We start from the raw sequence: 18,608 nt of genomic DNA on the forward strand, positions 1-18,608 counted from the left end.
AGAGGAGAGGAGCGGGGCCGGGTGGGGGAGGGGACGCCGCCCCAAACGCGCCCCGCCCCGCGCGGGCTGGGCAAACCCCCCTTCCCCGGGGAGCGGGAGCCCCAGACACCGGGAGCTGCGAAAGGGCCGGTCAGTGGTAGGACGTGGAACGACCCTGGCAGATAGCAGGTTGAAAACCGGCACAGCCAACCTGTGGAACTCCTCGCCGGAGGATGTTGTGAAGACCAGGACTTTAACAGGGCTGGGGAAAGAGCTGATAGACTCCAGGGCAGGAAGGTGACCTCAGTGCACGAGGACAGGTCCATCAGTGGCTGTTAGCTAGGCCCAGAGACCTCAGAAGGTCAAGTCCAGCCCCCTGCTCCAGGCAGGACCAATCCCAAGGATGGGCAGCAATGGTGCCTGCAGCCTCTGTCTCTCAGAATGGGAATGGGTGAGAGCAGAGGGATACTTGGTAATTCCCTGTTCTGTTCCTTACCTCGGGGGCATCTGACATGGGCCATTGTTGGAGGAGAAGACACGGGGCTAGATGGACCTGTGATGTGACAACCCATAGGCCGGTCTTAAGTTTGTTCTTTTGAGCATTTTGCTTGTGGATCCTCAGCTGGCAGTTCTGCAGGAGCCTGTTAGAAAAGAAAGTGTTATTAACTCTCCTCCCCCACCACCTACTACTCAAAATTCATGTTGTGGAATTTGGCCCATTTCTGAACCCTGGTAGTTTCATGTGTATTTGCTAATACCACAAACAGTAACAGGATTTTACTTCCCATGTCAAATAGCTGAGCGAGAAAAAGTATTGTCTTCCCCCTCAAGCATTTTATGTGACTGAACCTCTTTACTCCCCAGTTACTTACAGTGCATGTGTTTACATAATCCCAGTGTTGTTTATCAAGGGGTATCTCTGCTTTTGTTCTTCAAATGTCTCAAGACTTTTTTTAAAAGTTCATACTCAGTTTGATTTGTATTTCATCAAGACAGGCAAAGTCCTTCTTTAGTTTAAGACATCTTTTCCTTCTTAGGTGATTATTTATCTCACTAATACTTGGGCAAAATACTTTATATCCATCAGGTGGCAAGGCTGCCCTTTTGCTGCCAATGACTGCAGTAGGTTTGTAAATTGTGTAGTGCCTGGGTTTAAATGCCAAATAAATTCTGTCAGGATGCTACAAAAGGACAAAGGAGAAAGACAAGTGTATGGAGACACTAACAAAACTGTTATCCAGATGTGCTGGCTCAAAGATAACAAGAAGGTACAAAATAAAAAAGAAGTGAAATCAGGAAGTAGGTTTTGGGAGTTGAGCTTTAAAATTCAGAGAGGCAAACAACTGTGTAACTATTCAAAAATATGAGTGGATAACAACACTCATTAGGCCCAGTGGACATATATAAAATCTTAAACCAAGGAAATTGAAAATATATAATTACTGTCACCCAGAGTCCAAGCTCAGTCTCTTCAGGGAGGAAGCTGGTAACAGCTTGTTGAGTTTTTTTTTTTTTTGAAAACCTCCATTTTGATTAAAAACTTCCTTCACAAACTCAAGGCATCTGGGAGTGGCTTTCTGGATCCTGTTCTTTGCTAAGATCATCAGATAGGGATGCTGCTTCCCCTCTCCTCTAATCTGAAGAGAGAAATTCTCACCCCAGCAGAGATAAATAACTGCAGAGGACCAACCTGTCTGTGGGGTGAGAGGATATTGTATGTGTAGGAGGGGAAGCAACACGTTATTTGCACATGTGGTGGAGGATAGAGGATTGGTTGTGGAAAAAATGAAAGGGAAGTGCTCACAAGTCCCTTGCACTGTTTTCTTCAGCAAACCTTTGCATTCTGCTATTGGTTTCACCTACCTGTGCTGCTAACATTGTTAGTCACTTAAGTTGGCCATCTGGTAAGGTACTATTAGAAGAAACCAAGCATTAGGTGGTAAAATTAAAAGAGGTAGAACTAGATACAGAGAGAGGTAGAACTAGATAGAGAGAGAAAACACCGGAAGTTGGTGGAAAATCAATACAGGACCTGCAAGGGACAGGGCACTTTTACTATTTACATGACCAGATATAAAATATAATTGTGGTCTTGGTATAATGATAAGAAATCTTGGGGCTATAATGGGGGAATAGAAATAAAGGAATTGAATTTTCATAATGTGTACAAAGATACATGTATTGTGTCGTTGAGGACTGGCACCCGTCTATAGCCGTAGTTATTGCCATCCTCTTGCATTCCAGCCTTTTACATGCTGTTTCAGCTTAGGGAACCTCCTAAAACTTAATTTATTGTTGCTTATTTTATCCCTTCTGCAGTAGATTATCTGTAATATCAAGGAAGAATGCCAGTTTCTTGTGCACTTGAAATAAGGTACCATGGGGAGGATTTGGGCTAGGCCCAGGGAGCCTCTTAAAATTAAAAACCATTGAGTGCATCTCATTTAACCAGAACAGATTCATTTTAATTAAAAAATAGTAATTCAGGTCTTGAGGATTTGCATTTTTATTCCTATAGAGATTTATAACATATGAAGAATCTTGGAAATTTGTCATTAATTGTTAGTCTCCCTTCTGGAGCTATTTTCATATGGCAGTAGTATAATTAGATTTGTCTTTTCTACATATCTACCTAGTTAACGACTCTATAATTTTCCATTATCACATTTCTTTGCTCCATTTTTATAAAAAGTGCAACCATTGCTTCAGAAGCAGTACCAATTTTTATCCTGCTCTGCAAGGCTCTTACTTTTAGAATTTGCGATTCCATTCTGGGTATATTTAGATCTCTGAATAAATCTTACCCTTCTTTTGCCTTTGCAGAAGAAATCAAATTTCGTTTATAATTATTTAGTAATCCATACTTTGGCTTTAAAACACTAGAAATGACATTAAATCCACTTAAATCTTTAATTACTCTTTGATTCATGCTGCGAATTGATTAGACACATTAAGTTTCTAATCTCTCACTTTTTTTTTTTTTTTTTTGTCTTCCCATTTCTTCCTTGGCAGGGCCTTGTGTTTTTGGTTTACTTGAATGAATCTTGGCTGTGAATAAAGTTGTTGGCTGTAGGACTTTTGGCTAGGGAGCTATAGAAAGAGAAGAGATGATAATGTGCTTGGTTCATTGCTACATGCAAGAAATCTGTTCTAACCTTGCCTAAAACACAGATTATATGTGTGGTGCAAGGCACATTACTGAAACCATAACTTTCACAGAGTACCACTCACTTTCTGAGTGTCTGACTTCAGATACCTGGGGCCCAACTTCCAGTGCACCTGTGGCTGCTTAGCTAGAGGAGGACAGTGCTGGCTGGAGAAATGAGAATTGTTCTAGGTGTTCATATGGACTAAATCATAGGGATGGAAGGGACTTTGAGAGTTCATCCATGGTAGGGATGACCACCATCTTGACCATCCCTGATTAATGTCTGTCTACCCTGCTTTTACAAACTTCCAAAGATGGAGATTCCACAATCTCCTTAAGCAATTTGTTCCAGTGTTTAACCACTCTGACAGGAAGTTTTTACAAATGCCCAAGCTAAACCTCCCTTGCTGCAATTTAAGCCCATTGCTTCTTCTCCTATCTTCAGAGTGAAGGAGAATAATTTTTCACCTTCCTCCTTGTAACAACCTTTTTTGGTGCTTGAAAATTGGCTTAATATTCCCTCTCAGTCTTTTATTCAGACTAAACAAACCCAGTTCTTTCAATCTTCCCTCATAGGTCATGTTTCTAAACTGTCAGCAAAAATGATTACTCTTCTCTGGGCTTCTTGTAATTTCTCCACAACTTTTCTGAAATGTGGTACCAAGAGCTGGACACGATACTCCATTTAAAGCCTAATCAGCGCAGAGTAGCGCAGAAGAATTACTTTTCATTTCTTGCTTACAATATACCTAGTAATACATCACAGAATGATTAGTTTGGGTGTGTGTTGGGGGTAGGGGATTGTTTGTCTTCCAGCGGTGTCACAATGTTGACTCATTTTTAGCTTGTGGTTCACTATGACCCCAGATCCCTTTCCACAGTGCTCCTTCCCTTTTTGTATGTGTACAACTGATTGTTCCTTCCTCAATGGAGTATTTTGCATTTATCCTTATTGAATTTCATTCTGTTTACCTTAGACCATTTCTCTAATTTCTCCAAATCATTTGGATTTATAATCCTATCCTCCAAAGCACTTGCCATCCCTCCCACTTGGTATCATCTGCAAACTTTAAAAGTGTCCTTTCTGTGCCATTACTTAAATAATCAGTGAAATTATTGAATAGAATTGGACCCAGAATTGATTCATGTGGACTCCCACTCATTATATCCTTCCAGCATGACTGAACCATTGAAAGCTATTCCCTGGGAAGGATTATCCAATCAGTATGCACCACCTTGTAATAGTTTGATGTAGATTGTATTTCTCTAGTTTATTAGTGAAAAGGTCATGAAAGACTGTATCAAAAGCCTTACTGAAGTCTTCACCCCTATCCACAAAGTTTGTTACCCTGTCAAATAAATCTATCAGTTAGATTTGACACCATTTGTTCTTGGACAAATCAATGCTGATTATTTCTTATCACCTTATTAGCTTCCAGATGTTTGTGAAAAGATTCCTTAATTACTTGCTCCATTGTTTTTCTTGGTATAGAAGTTAAACTGACTGGTCTGTAATTCTCTGGATTGTCCTTATTTCCCTTTATATAGATGGAATATGGGACACTATATTTGCCCTTTTCCAGTCTTCTGGAATCTCTCCCATCTCCCACGGCTTTCTAAGATAATAGCTAATGGCTCAGATATTTCCTCAGTCAGCTCCTTAAGTATGCTAGGATGCATTTGATCAGGCCCTGGTGACTTGAAGACATCTCATTAGTGTAAGTAATTTTTAATTTGTTCTTTCTCTATTTTAACTTCTGATCTTATCACATTTTTACTGCTATTTAATGTTAGATATCCAGTCACCACCAACGTTTGTGGTGAAAACCAGAACAAAGAAATCATTAAGCACCTCTGCTATTCTCACATTTTCTGTAATTGTTTTTCTCCCTCTTCATTAATTGCCCTCCCCATCCTTGGTCTTCTTCTTGCTTCTAATGTACAGTATTTGTGGAATATTTTCTTGTTATCCTTTATGTCTCTAGCTAGTTTGATCTTGTTTTGTGCCTTGGCCTTTCTAATTTTGTCCCTACACACTTGTTTTATTTATTGATATTCATCCTTTGTACGTTGACCTAGTTTCCACTTCCTTTTTGTAGGTTTTTTAGATCTTTTGAAGATATCCTGGTTAAGTCAATGTGGTCTCTTGCCATACTTCCTATCATTCCTATGCAGTGGAATAGTTTGCCCTTAATAATGTCTCTGGAAAACTTCCAGCTGTCTTCAGTTGTTCTGCCTCTTAGTCTTGCTGCCTATGGAATCTTACCTGCCAACGCCCTGAGTTTACTAATGTCTGTCTTCTTGAAATTCATTATCTTTATTTTGCTCTTTTTCCTCCTACCACTCCTTAGAATCATGAACTCTACTATTTCATGATCACGGTCACCAAGCTACCTTCCATTTCAAATTCTCAAGTAGTTCCTCCCAATTTGTCAAAATCAAATCTCCCCTCCCCACAGTAGTTTTCTCTGCCTTCTGAAATAAGTAATTGTCTCCAATATATTCCAAGAACTTGATCGATAACACTGGTCTACAATTTTTTAGAAGTCGTCTCCTTCAGAGATAAAATGTGCTATTTATTATGTATTTTGATGTGCTGAATTCAAATATGATAATTAAAACAACTGATTGGCTACTGTTTCCAAGATATTTAAGTTTTTACATTTTCTGCTTATGTATATTGTGTAGATAGTAGAGTTTTAATCATAAATTGTAAACCTAGGTCTTTTCCTGTGTTTATGGTTGCTTTACTTGATGATACTTCACCTGTCCTGTTTATGTAACACTTTAAAAATCAGCAAAAGGATTATATAAATAACATTTATTATGAAACAAAAGGCAAAAAAACTTATTATGTACATAGTTTAGTCCTATTCAGTGTCTACTCGGCGCTTCTTGGCTTGTCTCTTGTATTCATTAAATGGAGCATGTCTTGTCACTGTCCAGCAATAGTCTGCAAGCATTGATGGGCTCCATTTGCCCTGAAAGCGTTTCTCCATTGTTGCAGCGTCCTGGTGAAATCACTCGCCGTGCTCGTCGCTCACTGCTCCGCAGTTCGGTGGAAAAAAATCTAGATGAGAGTGCAAAAAATGTATCTTTAGTGACATGTTGCAACCAAGGCTTTTGTATGCCTTGTGGAGGTTTTCCACCAACAACCTGTAGTTGTATGCCTTGTTGTTTCTGAGAAAATGTATTGCCACTAACTGGAAGGCTTTCCATGCCACGCAGTGTATGGTCAAATGCATCATCTCAAAGAAGTTCACGAATCTGAGGACCAACAAAGACACCTTCCTTTATCTTAGCTTCACTTAACCTTGGAAATTTTCCACGGAGGTACTTGAAAGCTGCTTGTGTTTTGTCCATGGCCTTGACAAAGTTCTTCATCAGACCCAGCTTGATGTGTAAGGGTGATAACAAAATCTTCCTTGATTCAACAAGTGGTGGATGCTGAACACTTTTCCTCCCAGGCTCCAATGACTGTCAGAGTGGCCAATCTATCTTGATGTAGTGGGAATCTCTTGCACGACTATCCCATTCGCAGAGAAAACAGCAGTACTTTGTGTATCCAGTCTGCAGACCAAGCAAAAGAGCAACAACCTTCAAATCGCCACAAAGCTGCCACTGATGTTGGTCATAGTTTATGCACCTCAAAAGTTGTTTCATGTTGTCATAGGTTTCCTTTATATGGACTGCATGACCAACTGGAATTGATGGCAAACATTGCCATTATGCAGCAAAACATCCATGACTTCTAGGAATAACATGATGCAATTCATATCATGTATGACGCAATACCAGCTTCAGATTGCATCATTCATTGTTTTGCCTAAAAAGCAAGTACTGTCCAAACCCAGTCATAGATTTATTCAAAGATCCAGTCAAAGATGTATTTTAGTCATTTCTGGTTTAAATTGAGATCCCTTCCCTTTATAACTCACTTATCCTCCACCATTTACAAGGCAACGGTCGTATATACTGACCCAATAGCATATCTTGAAAACTAGAGCCAATCAACAATTTTAAGCATCATTTTCATTCTCAGTGACCCAGAATTAGTAAAGTTTGACTACATTTATTTCAGAAGCATTTTGGCTGTAGAGCAGTGATCTGTGCCCTGCTGTGTTATTTTCCTAACAGAAGTCTGGGTAATTGAAGTTCCCCATCACAACCAAGGCCTGTGTATTGGATGGTTCAGTTAGTTGTTTTTTAAAAAACCTCATCCACCTCTTCTTCCTAGTTTAGTGGTCTGTAGTAGACTCCTACAATGAATCATCCTTGGTCTTTTTTACCTTTTTTAACTTTACCCAAAGACTTTCAATAAGTCTGTCTCAATAAGCCGTGTAGTGGCTGTCGGAGCTGGAACCAGGGTCACGGTGAGGCTGCCCCAGTAGGAACAGCCTCACAGCAGCCCTGGCATCAGCGCTAGCCCTGCCTGCCACCCCACTCACCCTGCTGCATGGTGAAGTGGGCGAAGGGAATTCCCTTCTAGGGAACCCCACTGGGCAGGGCTAATCAAAAGCTGGGGGCATGGCCAGGCAATGTGCCACGGCCTGGCAAGCTGGGATTTGTGGCCCGCTGCCAGTCCATGTGCGGTTGGGAATCCCGGACTAGTCAACTAACCAATAAGCCTAGGCTTATTGGTTAATCAAATCAACTACTCGTGTTTCCTCCCCTTGCTGTCTCTGATAGAGACAGCAAGGGAGGGTGGGGAGCAGGAGCCAGTGCTGGGGAGAGCCCGTTTAAAAGCTGGTTCACCTTGCACCATGTCCGTGGTGCCACCTCCCTGCCTCTGATAGCCAGGGCTGGGAGTTCCCCATCCCCTCTCTTTCTCTCTTTATTTATAGCTGGACCTCTTAACTCCATTCATCTGAAGAAGTGGGACGTGCACACCAAAGCTCATGATACCATCTACATTTTTTGTTAGTCTCTAAGGTTCCACAGGACTATTCACTGTTTAAGGTTTTTTTTCAGGTACAGACTAACATGGCTACCCCTCTGAATATTTTATTACCTGGTGGCTAACATCCCTACATCAAAATACGAAATACTTTTTCTGGAAGGTGGCAGTGTAACACTGCTTTAATTTTTAGAATCTTGAACTCTCACACACAGGAATAAAAATCAGAGAGAGACAATGCAGGTTACTCCCCAAGGCAGAGAGACACAACTCAACCTACTTTGCTGGAGGCTGACTCTTTGCAGACTGCTGAAAATCCAAATCACACACTTCCATTCAGAGGCCCCAAGCCTGCACACAGGACCAGAAAGCCCTTATACAGCTTACATTTTTAATACAGCATTCAATGCACTACTATCACCGGGGCTCAACGACCGCGGCGAAAACCCACTCACCAGCCCCACACCACACTGCGCATGCACACGCTGCCGCGGAATGCGGTGACCAGCTGAAATCTACTCGCCATAGGCGAGTAGATAAGCGGATTTCATAGAATCATAGAATAATAGGACTGGAAGGGACCTCGAGAGGTCATCGAGTCTAGCCCCCCGCCCTCAAGGCAGGACCAAGCTCCGTCTACACCATCCCTGACAGATGTCTATCTAACCTGCTCTTAAATATCTCCAGAGAGGGAGATTCCACCACCTCCCTTGGCAATTTATTCCAATATTTGACCACCCTGACAGTTAGGAATTTTTTCCTAATGTCCAATCTAAACCTCCCTTGCTGCACTTTAAGCCCATTACTCCTTGTCCTGTCCTCAGTAACCAAGAGGAACAAATTTTCTCCTTCCTCCTTGTGACACCCTTTTAGATATTTGAAAACCGCTATCATGTCCCCCCTTAATCTTCTTTTTTCCAAACTAAACAAGCCCAGTTCATGAAGCCTGGCTTCATAGGTCATGTTCTCTAAACCTTTAATCATTAATCAGGGATTTGTCGAGCCCTGACTATCACTATGTGCACACAACTTTAATTCTGTCACTTCCTAACTTCCCAGGACTGGACTTTGCAATCTTAATGTATTTTTTGCAACACATGTATGATATTAAGTGCAATAGTTCTATAAAACATAAATTTTCATGTATGTCATGGTACGTGTTAACGTATGGTATAAATGTAGGTTACAGTCAAGCCATCTCATTCAGTCAACTCCTTTCTCTTGTAGGCTTTGTGTCAGTGGGCTTATGTGAACATAATACGTTTCTGGGCTATGTAACTAATTGTTTTCTTTTTTTTTTTTTAAAGAGTGGAAGTATGCAGGAGAAAAGTATGCCAGCCAATAATACAATAATGAAAGCTACTCATGTGCTGCAGTTGCCTCAAGAAATGCTGACTGAGATAATCAGGTACCTTCCTCCTGCAGAAAAAAACAAGATCCGTGCCACATGCAAGCTCTTTAAGGACCTGGTTGATCAGCCTGTTTTGTGGCAAAAGAGTACCATCATCCTCCGACGCATAAACGTTTTCAATGCTGAGTTCTGGGAGGTGCTTCGGAAGAGAAAGATAACTTCTGTAGAAGTGAAAGAAATCAGGCTTAAGCAGTGGCAAAAGCTGCTGAAGATTATGCCTGGTTTGCTAGATGTAACTGTGGATTCCCTCTGGAGTGAGGAAATCCTGCATTGTTTACAGCTGCTCACACATCTACAGAAACTTCACTTGAAAATATGCCCTGGGTTATCGGAGAGAAGTGTAATCAGGGAAGTTGTGCACTTTCAGCACCTAATCCACTTGTTGTTGTGCGGCATAACCTTAAGTGGCAGTGAATTGATCAGAATTGCTAGCTTACGAAACCTACATGTGCTCTCATTGCATACTGTGCAAAAGGCTCTTCCCGAGAACGTACTAGAATATGTTTTATTCCATTTACCAAAACTCAGAGAACTGTCACTTTCTTACATCCTGAATAAAGAGCAGCTTTTGTTATGCCTCAGTTTACCAGATAGCCATCCCATCCCTTATTCACCAGAAGGTGAGCATTGTTTCTATAGCTATATTCATATTTCAGATTATGGTTCCAGTCCTACCAGCTCTGATGCACATGTTTAACTTTGCTACCACCAGAAAACAGCACGACTGCTCAGGGCAGAATGTTAAGTATATGCATAAGAGCTACCAGGATTGGGGCCTAAGTGTCTTTTGTTGCTCAAAGGATTACATGCTGGGTACTTTAGAGTGTCCTGGGAGTGAAGGTATATTCTTAACTGTGTCCACTTGCTTTAATGGATGAGGTTCAGATTACAGTTTTGATTTGTTGTACACGTTTCCTAAAGCTTATTAGAGTATTTTAAACTGAACATATACATCACTTTTCACATAAGTATGGCTGGAATTTTTAAAAGGGAACTTAAGGAATTAGGTGTCCCTCTCCCCCTGAATTTTGATAGGATTTGGATGCTAGACTCCTTTGGGAATCCTTGGCTCTAAACATAAGATATATATTTTAGGCTATGATTAGGTTGTAGAATATTCTTGCCAAAGACTTTCAAATGAAAACACCTTTAATGAGTCCTGATTTTCAAAAAGAGCTGAGCACTTGTCCTCAAATGTCAGGCCCCTTTAAAGTAACCAGTATTCCCTGTAAACTGTGCATTTTTGTGGCCACTAGGGAGATTCAGATTTCGCCCAGCTGATTAGCAGAGTGCCCACAGCTAGTTTTTTTCTTTCTATTGGTGGAACACATTTGCACATGCCCTGGTGCACATAAAAATTTATTCCACATGATGGAAGAGATTAGCGGGAACATTGAAAGTGACCCCCGCCGTCCCAAAATACTTTGCATACCTTGTCTTTCCCACGTAACTAATCATTTTTTGAAAATCTTGACACGTGTTTATAAGTACTGTAGCATCTTTATAATATATTCAGTCTTACATCTAAAGCAGAGATTCAACTTCTTTGTTTTATAGGAAAAATCCTGTCTATCTTCCAGTTTTAAAGCACATAATCTGAGTGTAAAGAGAGAACTCTCTGGGGATCATCAGCTGAATTTGTTCCTTAGCTTAGGAATTTAAAATAATTAAAAAATGTACCCTTTATGAAATTTCCATAGCTGACCTTTTTCACACCCCTTCTATTAAGCGACGATTGGTTTGTTTATTGTTCAAACTTTCTAGATAACTCATTGTCAGATATCTTCCTGTTTGAAGAAATTAGGTTGCAGTTAAGCCAAATCATTAATCTTAGTATGGGATGGAGGTGAGTGGGCGTGAGTGTATATTTTTCTCCATCTTTCCTATTCACTATGTGCTACCATTAACTATGAACCTAATATAAAGACTTACACATAAATTGTGCTTTAATACTGGAAAATAAATATTTCTGGTAAGTAAAATGAGGACTCACCCTCCCCTTCTTTCAATCACCCACTTGTGTTTAGAGTCACCTCCCATTGCAAAGCTTCAGCTTCACACTCTGGCATTGAGGCAGACTGGTTACAACCTTTTTTCAGAACGTTTCCTGGATCAGCTCTCCACCATCCACACTCTTACCGTTTGTTACATCAAAGACTTTTTGTTACACTCAGTGGATGTCTTTGGACAAGTACTGAAGAACCTACCAAACTTGACAGAATTAAATCTTGCATGTAAGTTGGGGGAGGGAGTTATTTTTTAACGATTGTAGAGGTTTTGGTTTTGTGCAAACTTAGAAAGGCTTGAGCTAGTTTCATCTTCTGTTAAATGGTGACTTGCCAGACAGGTGAGAGCTTATTTTTATAGATGCTCCTGTTGGCTGAATGATATATCTTAATATTGTCTCTGAAAAAATCAGTTCTCCAATTCAGATTCTGCTTGACTATGTTCATTCAAACCTGACTGATAAAACAGTCTAGATATCACCTATTTAATGAATTTGCTGCCTTACAACTCTTAGGACATGTCTACACTAGGAAATTATTTAAAAATATCTTATTTTCAACTTATAACTCCCAAAATAATAATTTCAAAATATTGTGTCCACATTATGGAGAAGCCGAAATTAGTCTGAGGCAGGCTTCTTTTATGTGGATGCACTACTTTGATTTAGAGCCCCAGAAAGCACTGGGGAGTAATTAGTCTGAATTACTCTGGGGAGTAGTTATTTCAAAATAGCAGCACTGGAGCGTCCACACTACCGCTACTTCAAAATAACTATTTTGAAATAAGTGTTATTCCTTATTGGAAGAAGGAGTTATTATTTTGAAATAACGGGCCTGGTAGTGTGAACACTCGGCTTGTTATTTTGAAATAAGGGGAGTTTTCTCTTTCAGTCCAGTTGACAGATCCCCAAACTCCCCTTATCTGTACTTGCCATTTGCCCCCATTTCCACCATGAGCAACCAGTTGCTGATGTACCTTGATAAGGCCTAATTATCTCTGTATTGGCAGGTCTTTACTGAAAACTTCAGTATGTAAAAAAATCCACGTCCCTGACAGAATTAGCTAAACCAACCTAATCCTGGGGTAGACCGTGCTAAGTCAATGGGAGAAATTCTTCCTTGGGCCTAGCTACTGCCTCCAGGAGGTGGGTTAACCACAACCATGGAAGAATCTCTCAATGTAGTCCTTGTCTACACTGAAGTGCTACAACTGCACTGCTGTGCTACTGTATCATAGAATCAAAGAATACTAGGACTGGAAGGCACCTCGAGAGGTCATCGAGTCCAGTCCTCTGCTCTCATGGCAGGACCAAATACTGTCTAGACCATCTCTGAGAGACATTTATCTAACCTACTCTTAAATATCTCCAGAGATGGGGATTCCACAACCTCCCTGGGCAATGTATTCCAGTGTTTGACTACCATGACAGTTAGGAACTTTTTCCTATGTCCAACCTAAACCTCCCTTGCTGCAGTTTAAGCCCATTGCTTCTTGTTCTATCCTCAGAGGCCAAGATGAACAAGTTTTCTCCCTCCTCCTTATGACACCCTTTTAGATACCTGAAAACTGCTCTCATGTCCCCCCCTCAGTCTTCTCTTTTCTAAACTAAACAAGCCCAATTCTTTCAGCCTTCCTTCATAATTCATGTTCTCTAGACCTTTAATCATTGTTGTTGCTCTTGTCTAGACCCTCTCCAATTTCTCCACTACTTTCTTGAAATGCGGTGCCCAGAACTGGACACAATACTCCAACTGAGGCCTAACCAGTGCAGAGTAGAGCGGAAGAATGTGTCTTGCTCAGAACAAATCTAGCATATTAAGTTTAGAGGTTAAGCATATTAGTAAGGTGTAAGTTTAGTCTGAAATCTAATTTTAGTTTAGGTTGGTCCTGCTCTGAGAAGGAGGTTGGACTAGATGACCTCCTGAGGTCTCTCACTTCCAACTCTAATCTTCTATAATTCTATGTAGTCATGGCACTGGAAGTTTTTATTTTTTATCGGGGAAGCAAAAGATACTATGTTATTAAGTACTTGAAAATGAGGGTTTTGAAAACATAATTTTCCTAGGGTATGTCTACACTACCCCGCTAGTTCGAACTAGCGGGGTAATGTATGCATACCGAACTTGCTAATGAAGCCCGGGATTTGAATTTCCCGGGCTTCATTAGCATAAAGCCGTCACCGCCATTTTTAAAAGCCGGCTAGTGCGAACCCCGTGCCGCGCGGCTACACGCGGCACGGGCTAGATAGTTCGAACTACGTTGCCATTCCGAACTATCTGTACTCCTCGTTCTACAGGAGTACAGATAGTTCGGAATGGCAACGTAGTTCGAACTATCTAGCCCGTGCCGCGTGTAGCCGCGCGGCACGGGGTTCGCACTAGCCGGCTTTTAAAAATGGCGGTGACGGCTTTATGCTAATGAAGCCCGGGAAATTCAAATCCCGGGCTTCATTAGCAAGTTCGGTATGCATACATTACCCCGCTAGTTCGAACTAGCGGGGTAGTGTAGACATACCCCTAGACAGCCTTTGTAGTTAGGGCACTTGGTGGTTCTCAGAAGATCTAAATTCAGTTCCTGGCTCTGCCATGGATTTCCTCTGTGACCTTGGGCAAGTCACTTACTTTCCCCAGGCCTTCCTTTCACCTCTGTGAAATGGAGATGATGATGTCTATTTAGATTCTAAGGTGTTTGGGCAGGGACTGTGTGTCCTGCATCTAGTAAAATGGAACCCTGATTCAGTTGGGCCTCTAGTGTAATCAGATACTGGTTTTATTGGTACCTTTCAGACTGTCCTATTCTTGCTGACTAGTGGATGAAAAACAGAACTTTGGTATCTGCTAAAACAAGGCTGGGCAAGAGCCTGTCAACGGGCCGGATCTGGCCCACGCGGCAGTTCCCTGTCCCGCCCCCAATGCATTGCCTGGGAACTGGGGAAGTGCAAGCCCGTTCAACTGCTTCTATTTAAAGGACTCACACCTGTCCTGTGGCTGCTAACGTGTTGCCTGGCAGCCACGGGGAAGGCACAAGCTCTTTATATAGAAGCCATTGAAAAGGCTCGCGCCTCTCCCAGCAGGTCCCAGGCAATGCACTAACAGCGGGGCCAGGAGCTACGAGCCCTTTCAATGGCTTCTATTTCAAGGTTTCCCGCTTTCCCTATGGCTGTCAGGCAACACGTTAGCAGCCATGGGGAAGGTACTTGTCCTTTCACTTGCTTCTATTTGAAGGGCTTGCACCTCCTGCTAGGCTGCCAGGCAACACATTAGCAGCCGCCCCGCGGGTGCAAGCCCTTTAAATAGAAGCATTTGAAAGGGCTCGTCCCTTCCTGGCAGCTCCCAGCCAACATGTTTGGGAGCTGGGAGCCCTTTCAACTGCTTCTGTTTAAAGGACTTGTGCCTTCTCTGTGTCCGCTAACACGTTGCCTGGCAGCCACAGGGAAGACGCGCTCGTGTGACCCAGGAGGAGTGAGACCTTTCACTTATTTCTATTTAAGAGCCCTGCCGCTTTTGCCCAAGGCCCTGCCCATTCCAGGCTGGCACGTGGCCCTCCCTTTAAAAATAATTGCCCACCATTGTGCTAAAAGATTATATATATAGACAGTTTGCTTTTTTAAAAAAAATCTGATACTTTGAAAAAATATTATGAAGCAAAAAGTGATAAATGTCTTTCAATTTTGTGCCCATGTATGTTTTTAAAGGGATCTCCAATTTGGATAGGATTGTCAATAACATTCCTTCCAGCGTTGCTAAACTAAGAGTGATCGGAACCAAGCTCTCAAACTCTGCGCTCAGCTGTTTGTCTAATAAATCCTGGAAGCTAAGAGAAATGGATCTAACCCTCTCATATGGATTTGATGAAAAGATTCTGAAAGAATTTCCCCATCTCTTTCCACAGCTGACGAGACTCTGTCTTAGGTATGACCAAACAACGTGACACAAACTGTGAAGAATGAAAAAAACACACCGTACTACATTAAAATTTGTCTGTGATATGCACTGAGGTTTTTGAACCAATGTTTTCAATAAACTGGTTGATGTAGTTGCAGTTAATACCCCTATAAAGCTGAATAAAGAGGCAGCACATAGTGAGTAAGTAAGAGGGAAGGAAGAAGTCTTTACTTACCGTATATACTCGAGTATAAGTCGACCCGAATATAAGCCGAGGCACCTAATTTTACCCCAAAAAACTGGGGAAAAAGTATTGACTCGAGTATAAGCCTAGGGTAGGAAATGAGGCAGCTACTGGTAAATGTAAAAAATGAAGATAGATACCGGGTCTAGCCCTGGAAGTCGGGGCGAAAGCTGCTCCGGTGCCCCTGGTCTGCTGGAGACCGTCTCCAGCAGACCAGGGGCACCGGGCGGGTTCCCGCGCTTCTGAGGCTTTGCCAGAGCAAAGCCTCAGAGGCGCGGGACCCCCCGCGGCTGTGGCTTCAGTCCGGGAGCCTGTGGTCTGCTGGGGACGGTCCCCAGCAGACCACAGGCTCCCAGATTGAAGCGGCAGCAGCGGCGGTTCCCCGCGCCTCTGAGGCTTTGCTCTGGCAAAGCCTCAGAGGCGCGGGACCCCCCCGCGGCTGCGGCTTCAGTTCGGGAGCCTGTGGTCTGCTGGGGACCGTCCCTAGCAGACCACAGGCTCCCGGACTGAAGCCGCAGCCGCGGGGAGGTCCCGCGCCTCTGAGGCTTTGCCCGCCTCAGTTCTCTGACTCGAGTATAAGCCGAGGGGGGCATTTTTCAGCACAAAAACTGTGCTGAAAAACTCGGCTTATACTCGAGTATATACGGTACCCTGTTTTGTATATTCTGGGAGTTATTTATGCAGTAAATGGAGTGAAATCACTAACTAGGTTGTAATTCAGACCTTCTGGCCATTTCAGTTCAAGTTTGTGTGTGAAGTTCCCTATTTTAAAAATTCAGTAAAAAAAGAAATCAATTCATTCAGAAATAAGATTATCAATACACAGGCTTGAACTGCAATAATTACAGGTGTAAAATGTAGTTGCATTCAGTATTTTGGTTCTATTTATCATGTAGACAGGCCTTTGCTTCTAGCCCATCAGGTTCAGCCGAGTGTATTCAAGGGAGAGGGTGGAAAGAGCAGAGGAGATATTTCCCTCACCTATGCCAGTAAAGCTAATAGTTAGATAATCAGTAACAGGGACAAGTGTTTCTTCTCTCACAAGTGCTAAAGAATTGTGGGCATGAGAAACTTGGCCTCATTTCCTTATCCTTAAATATACAGGGAGACATGAGTGGGAGGTGAGTTGATATTATTGAACCCAATGTTGTGATAGCTATTGAGCTCGTTAGCTGACTCCTAAAGAGCATAGAAGGGTTTCTGTCTTAAAGACAGGGTGAGGAGTGTACAATACCAGCACTAGCAACTGTGGGATGATGCTGGGTAGCCAAAAACTGAAGACCCCAGCAGGGAAGTGATCAGCAGAAATTAGGGCAGGCAGAGCCACAATCTCTGATTAGATACAGGCAGTCCCCAGGTTACATGGATCCGACTTACATCGGATCCCTACTTACAAACGGGGTGAGGGAACCCCGCACTACCTGCTTCCACCCAGCAGACCAGGGAGACGCGAAGCTAGCGCCCCCCCCTCCCCAGCACACCAGGGAGACGCAGAGCAGCTTTTCTCAGCAGACACCTCAGCTTGAGAATAAAGGACTGAGGGAAGTGAGGTGTGGGAGAATAAAACTGAGCTCTGGAGAAATGTTTGGCTAGAGTTTCCCCTACAATATGTACCAGTTCTGACTTGCATACAAATTCAACTTAAGAACAAACCTACAGTCCCTATCTTGTACGTAACCCGGGGACTGCCTGTAATAGAAATGTGGCCTCTCAATATTCCTTCCCCAAGGAAGACTTTCTAATGCACTAGTTTCTAGATAGTGATATCCAGGCATAGTAGGCTGCCATTTTCATTCTTCCAGCCAAGGGTAAGCAGAGAGTTTTCCCCCTCTCCCTAGCTTTGGAAGTGGTGGGCAGGTAGGGCAGCTCATCCAGCTGTTGTGGAGAATCTGTGCTTTTGAGTAGTGGTGAGCTGGCCGAAAAGCCCTGTTCATGTGATGGGGAAGACATATAATTCCCTTTGCTCATCTGTACTGTGTTTGTAACACCCTCTGAGGCTCTAACTACCATCTGTTTTTCATCCCCAGTGGTTTTCTTTTGACTGACAATATCTTGTTGAGCTTGGCTAAAATGGAGCATCTGCAAGAGCTTGATGTTATTGGTGGCACAAATCTGACAAAAGAAGCAATCCAGAATTTTCACATCACAACAAACGGCAGGGTATGTCTCCTTGTAGAGCAGCATCCTATGTCTTCTAAATGTGACTGCCTATGGAGCACTTAGCACAGTGGCTTTCTTTTTAATCCATCACTATTTATAGGCCTTTGATTGCTATGTACTGTTATCAGGAAACCAAAAATGTTTCTGTAAAATTCAGCTGAAATTCCATGTGAGGAAGAGAGGTAGTGCAATCAAACTTCCAACATTCCTCATAACTGAAAAGCCACTGGCTGTAATGAAGTGCTAATGTACTTAGAAAAGCAGAAATGTCTTCTTTCAGCCTATAACTCTGCCAAGTCAGAACTGTAAACAAATATTGGCATTCAATATTAAAATGTTTGAGTAAGTCTACAATGGCCATTGATAAAACTCTACACTTCTATTAATATAATGCTTGACTACATCTAAATGATATTTTTGTTTTACTCTGTTATTTCTGCCTGGTAAATTTTGCAGACGTTCTTTGCCAGCAGCTCAGGAATGGGAGAAGGGACAGAGGAAACAAGGGAATCTGTGGCTTGGGGGGACTAGAGAATAATAAGGGAAACACAGGCGGAGCGGGACTTGTCAGCATGTAAGTCTCAATGAAGTACCAGCAAGAGGGAAGTGGCTGGTGGGTAAAGATCAGTTAGGGTGCGTTTACACTGCACCGTAGCTCAAAATAAGAGCCGCAATCTCAGCTATGCAAATTGCATGATCTTACTTTGATCTTATTTCAAAATAGCTTATTTCATAATTTGAAATAACCCCCTGTTCCGAAACGTTCCTTACTCCTCGTGGAATGAGGTTTACGGAGACGTCAGAATAGTGATCCTGAAATAATGGGCTTGCTGTGAAGATGGGAGATAGTTATTTCGGGATAATTCAGTATCCCAAAA

General features: G+C 42.3%; 1 protein-coding gene across 1 annotated transcript; it reads left to right on the top strand.

Moving 5' to 3' along the window:
* The first annotated feature begins 9 nt into the window (after positions 1 to 9).
* Positions 10 to 18,094, top strand: LOC112545402 (uncharacterized). Its single transcript, XM_025183436.3, has 5 exons — positions 10 to 451; positions 9,332 to 10,055; positions 11,463 to 11,669; positions 15,137 to 15,353; positions 17,598 to 18,094. The coding sequence occupies exons 1-5, from the start codon at positions 383 to 385 to the stop codon at positions 17,791 to 17,793; spliced, it is 1,413 nt and encodes a 470-aa protein (XP_025039221.1). The 5' UTR covers positions 10 to 382; the 3' UTR covers positions 17,794 to 18,094.
* Positions 18,095 to 18,608: the final 514 nt, after the last annotated feature.

Source organism: Pelodiscus sinensis, chromosome 5 (assembly GCF_052426305.1).
Source record: "Pelodiscus sinensis isolate ZL-2025 chromosome 5, ASM5242630v1, whole genome shotgun sequence".
In the NCBI taxonomy this organism is placed as follows: Eukaryota; Metazoa; Chordata; order Testudines; family Trionychidae; genus Pelodiscus; species Pelodiscus sinensis.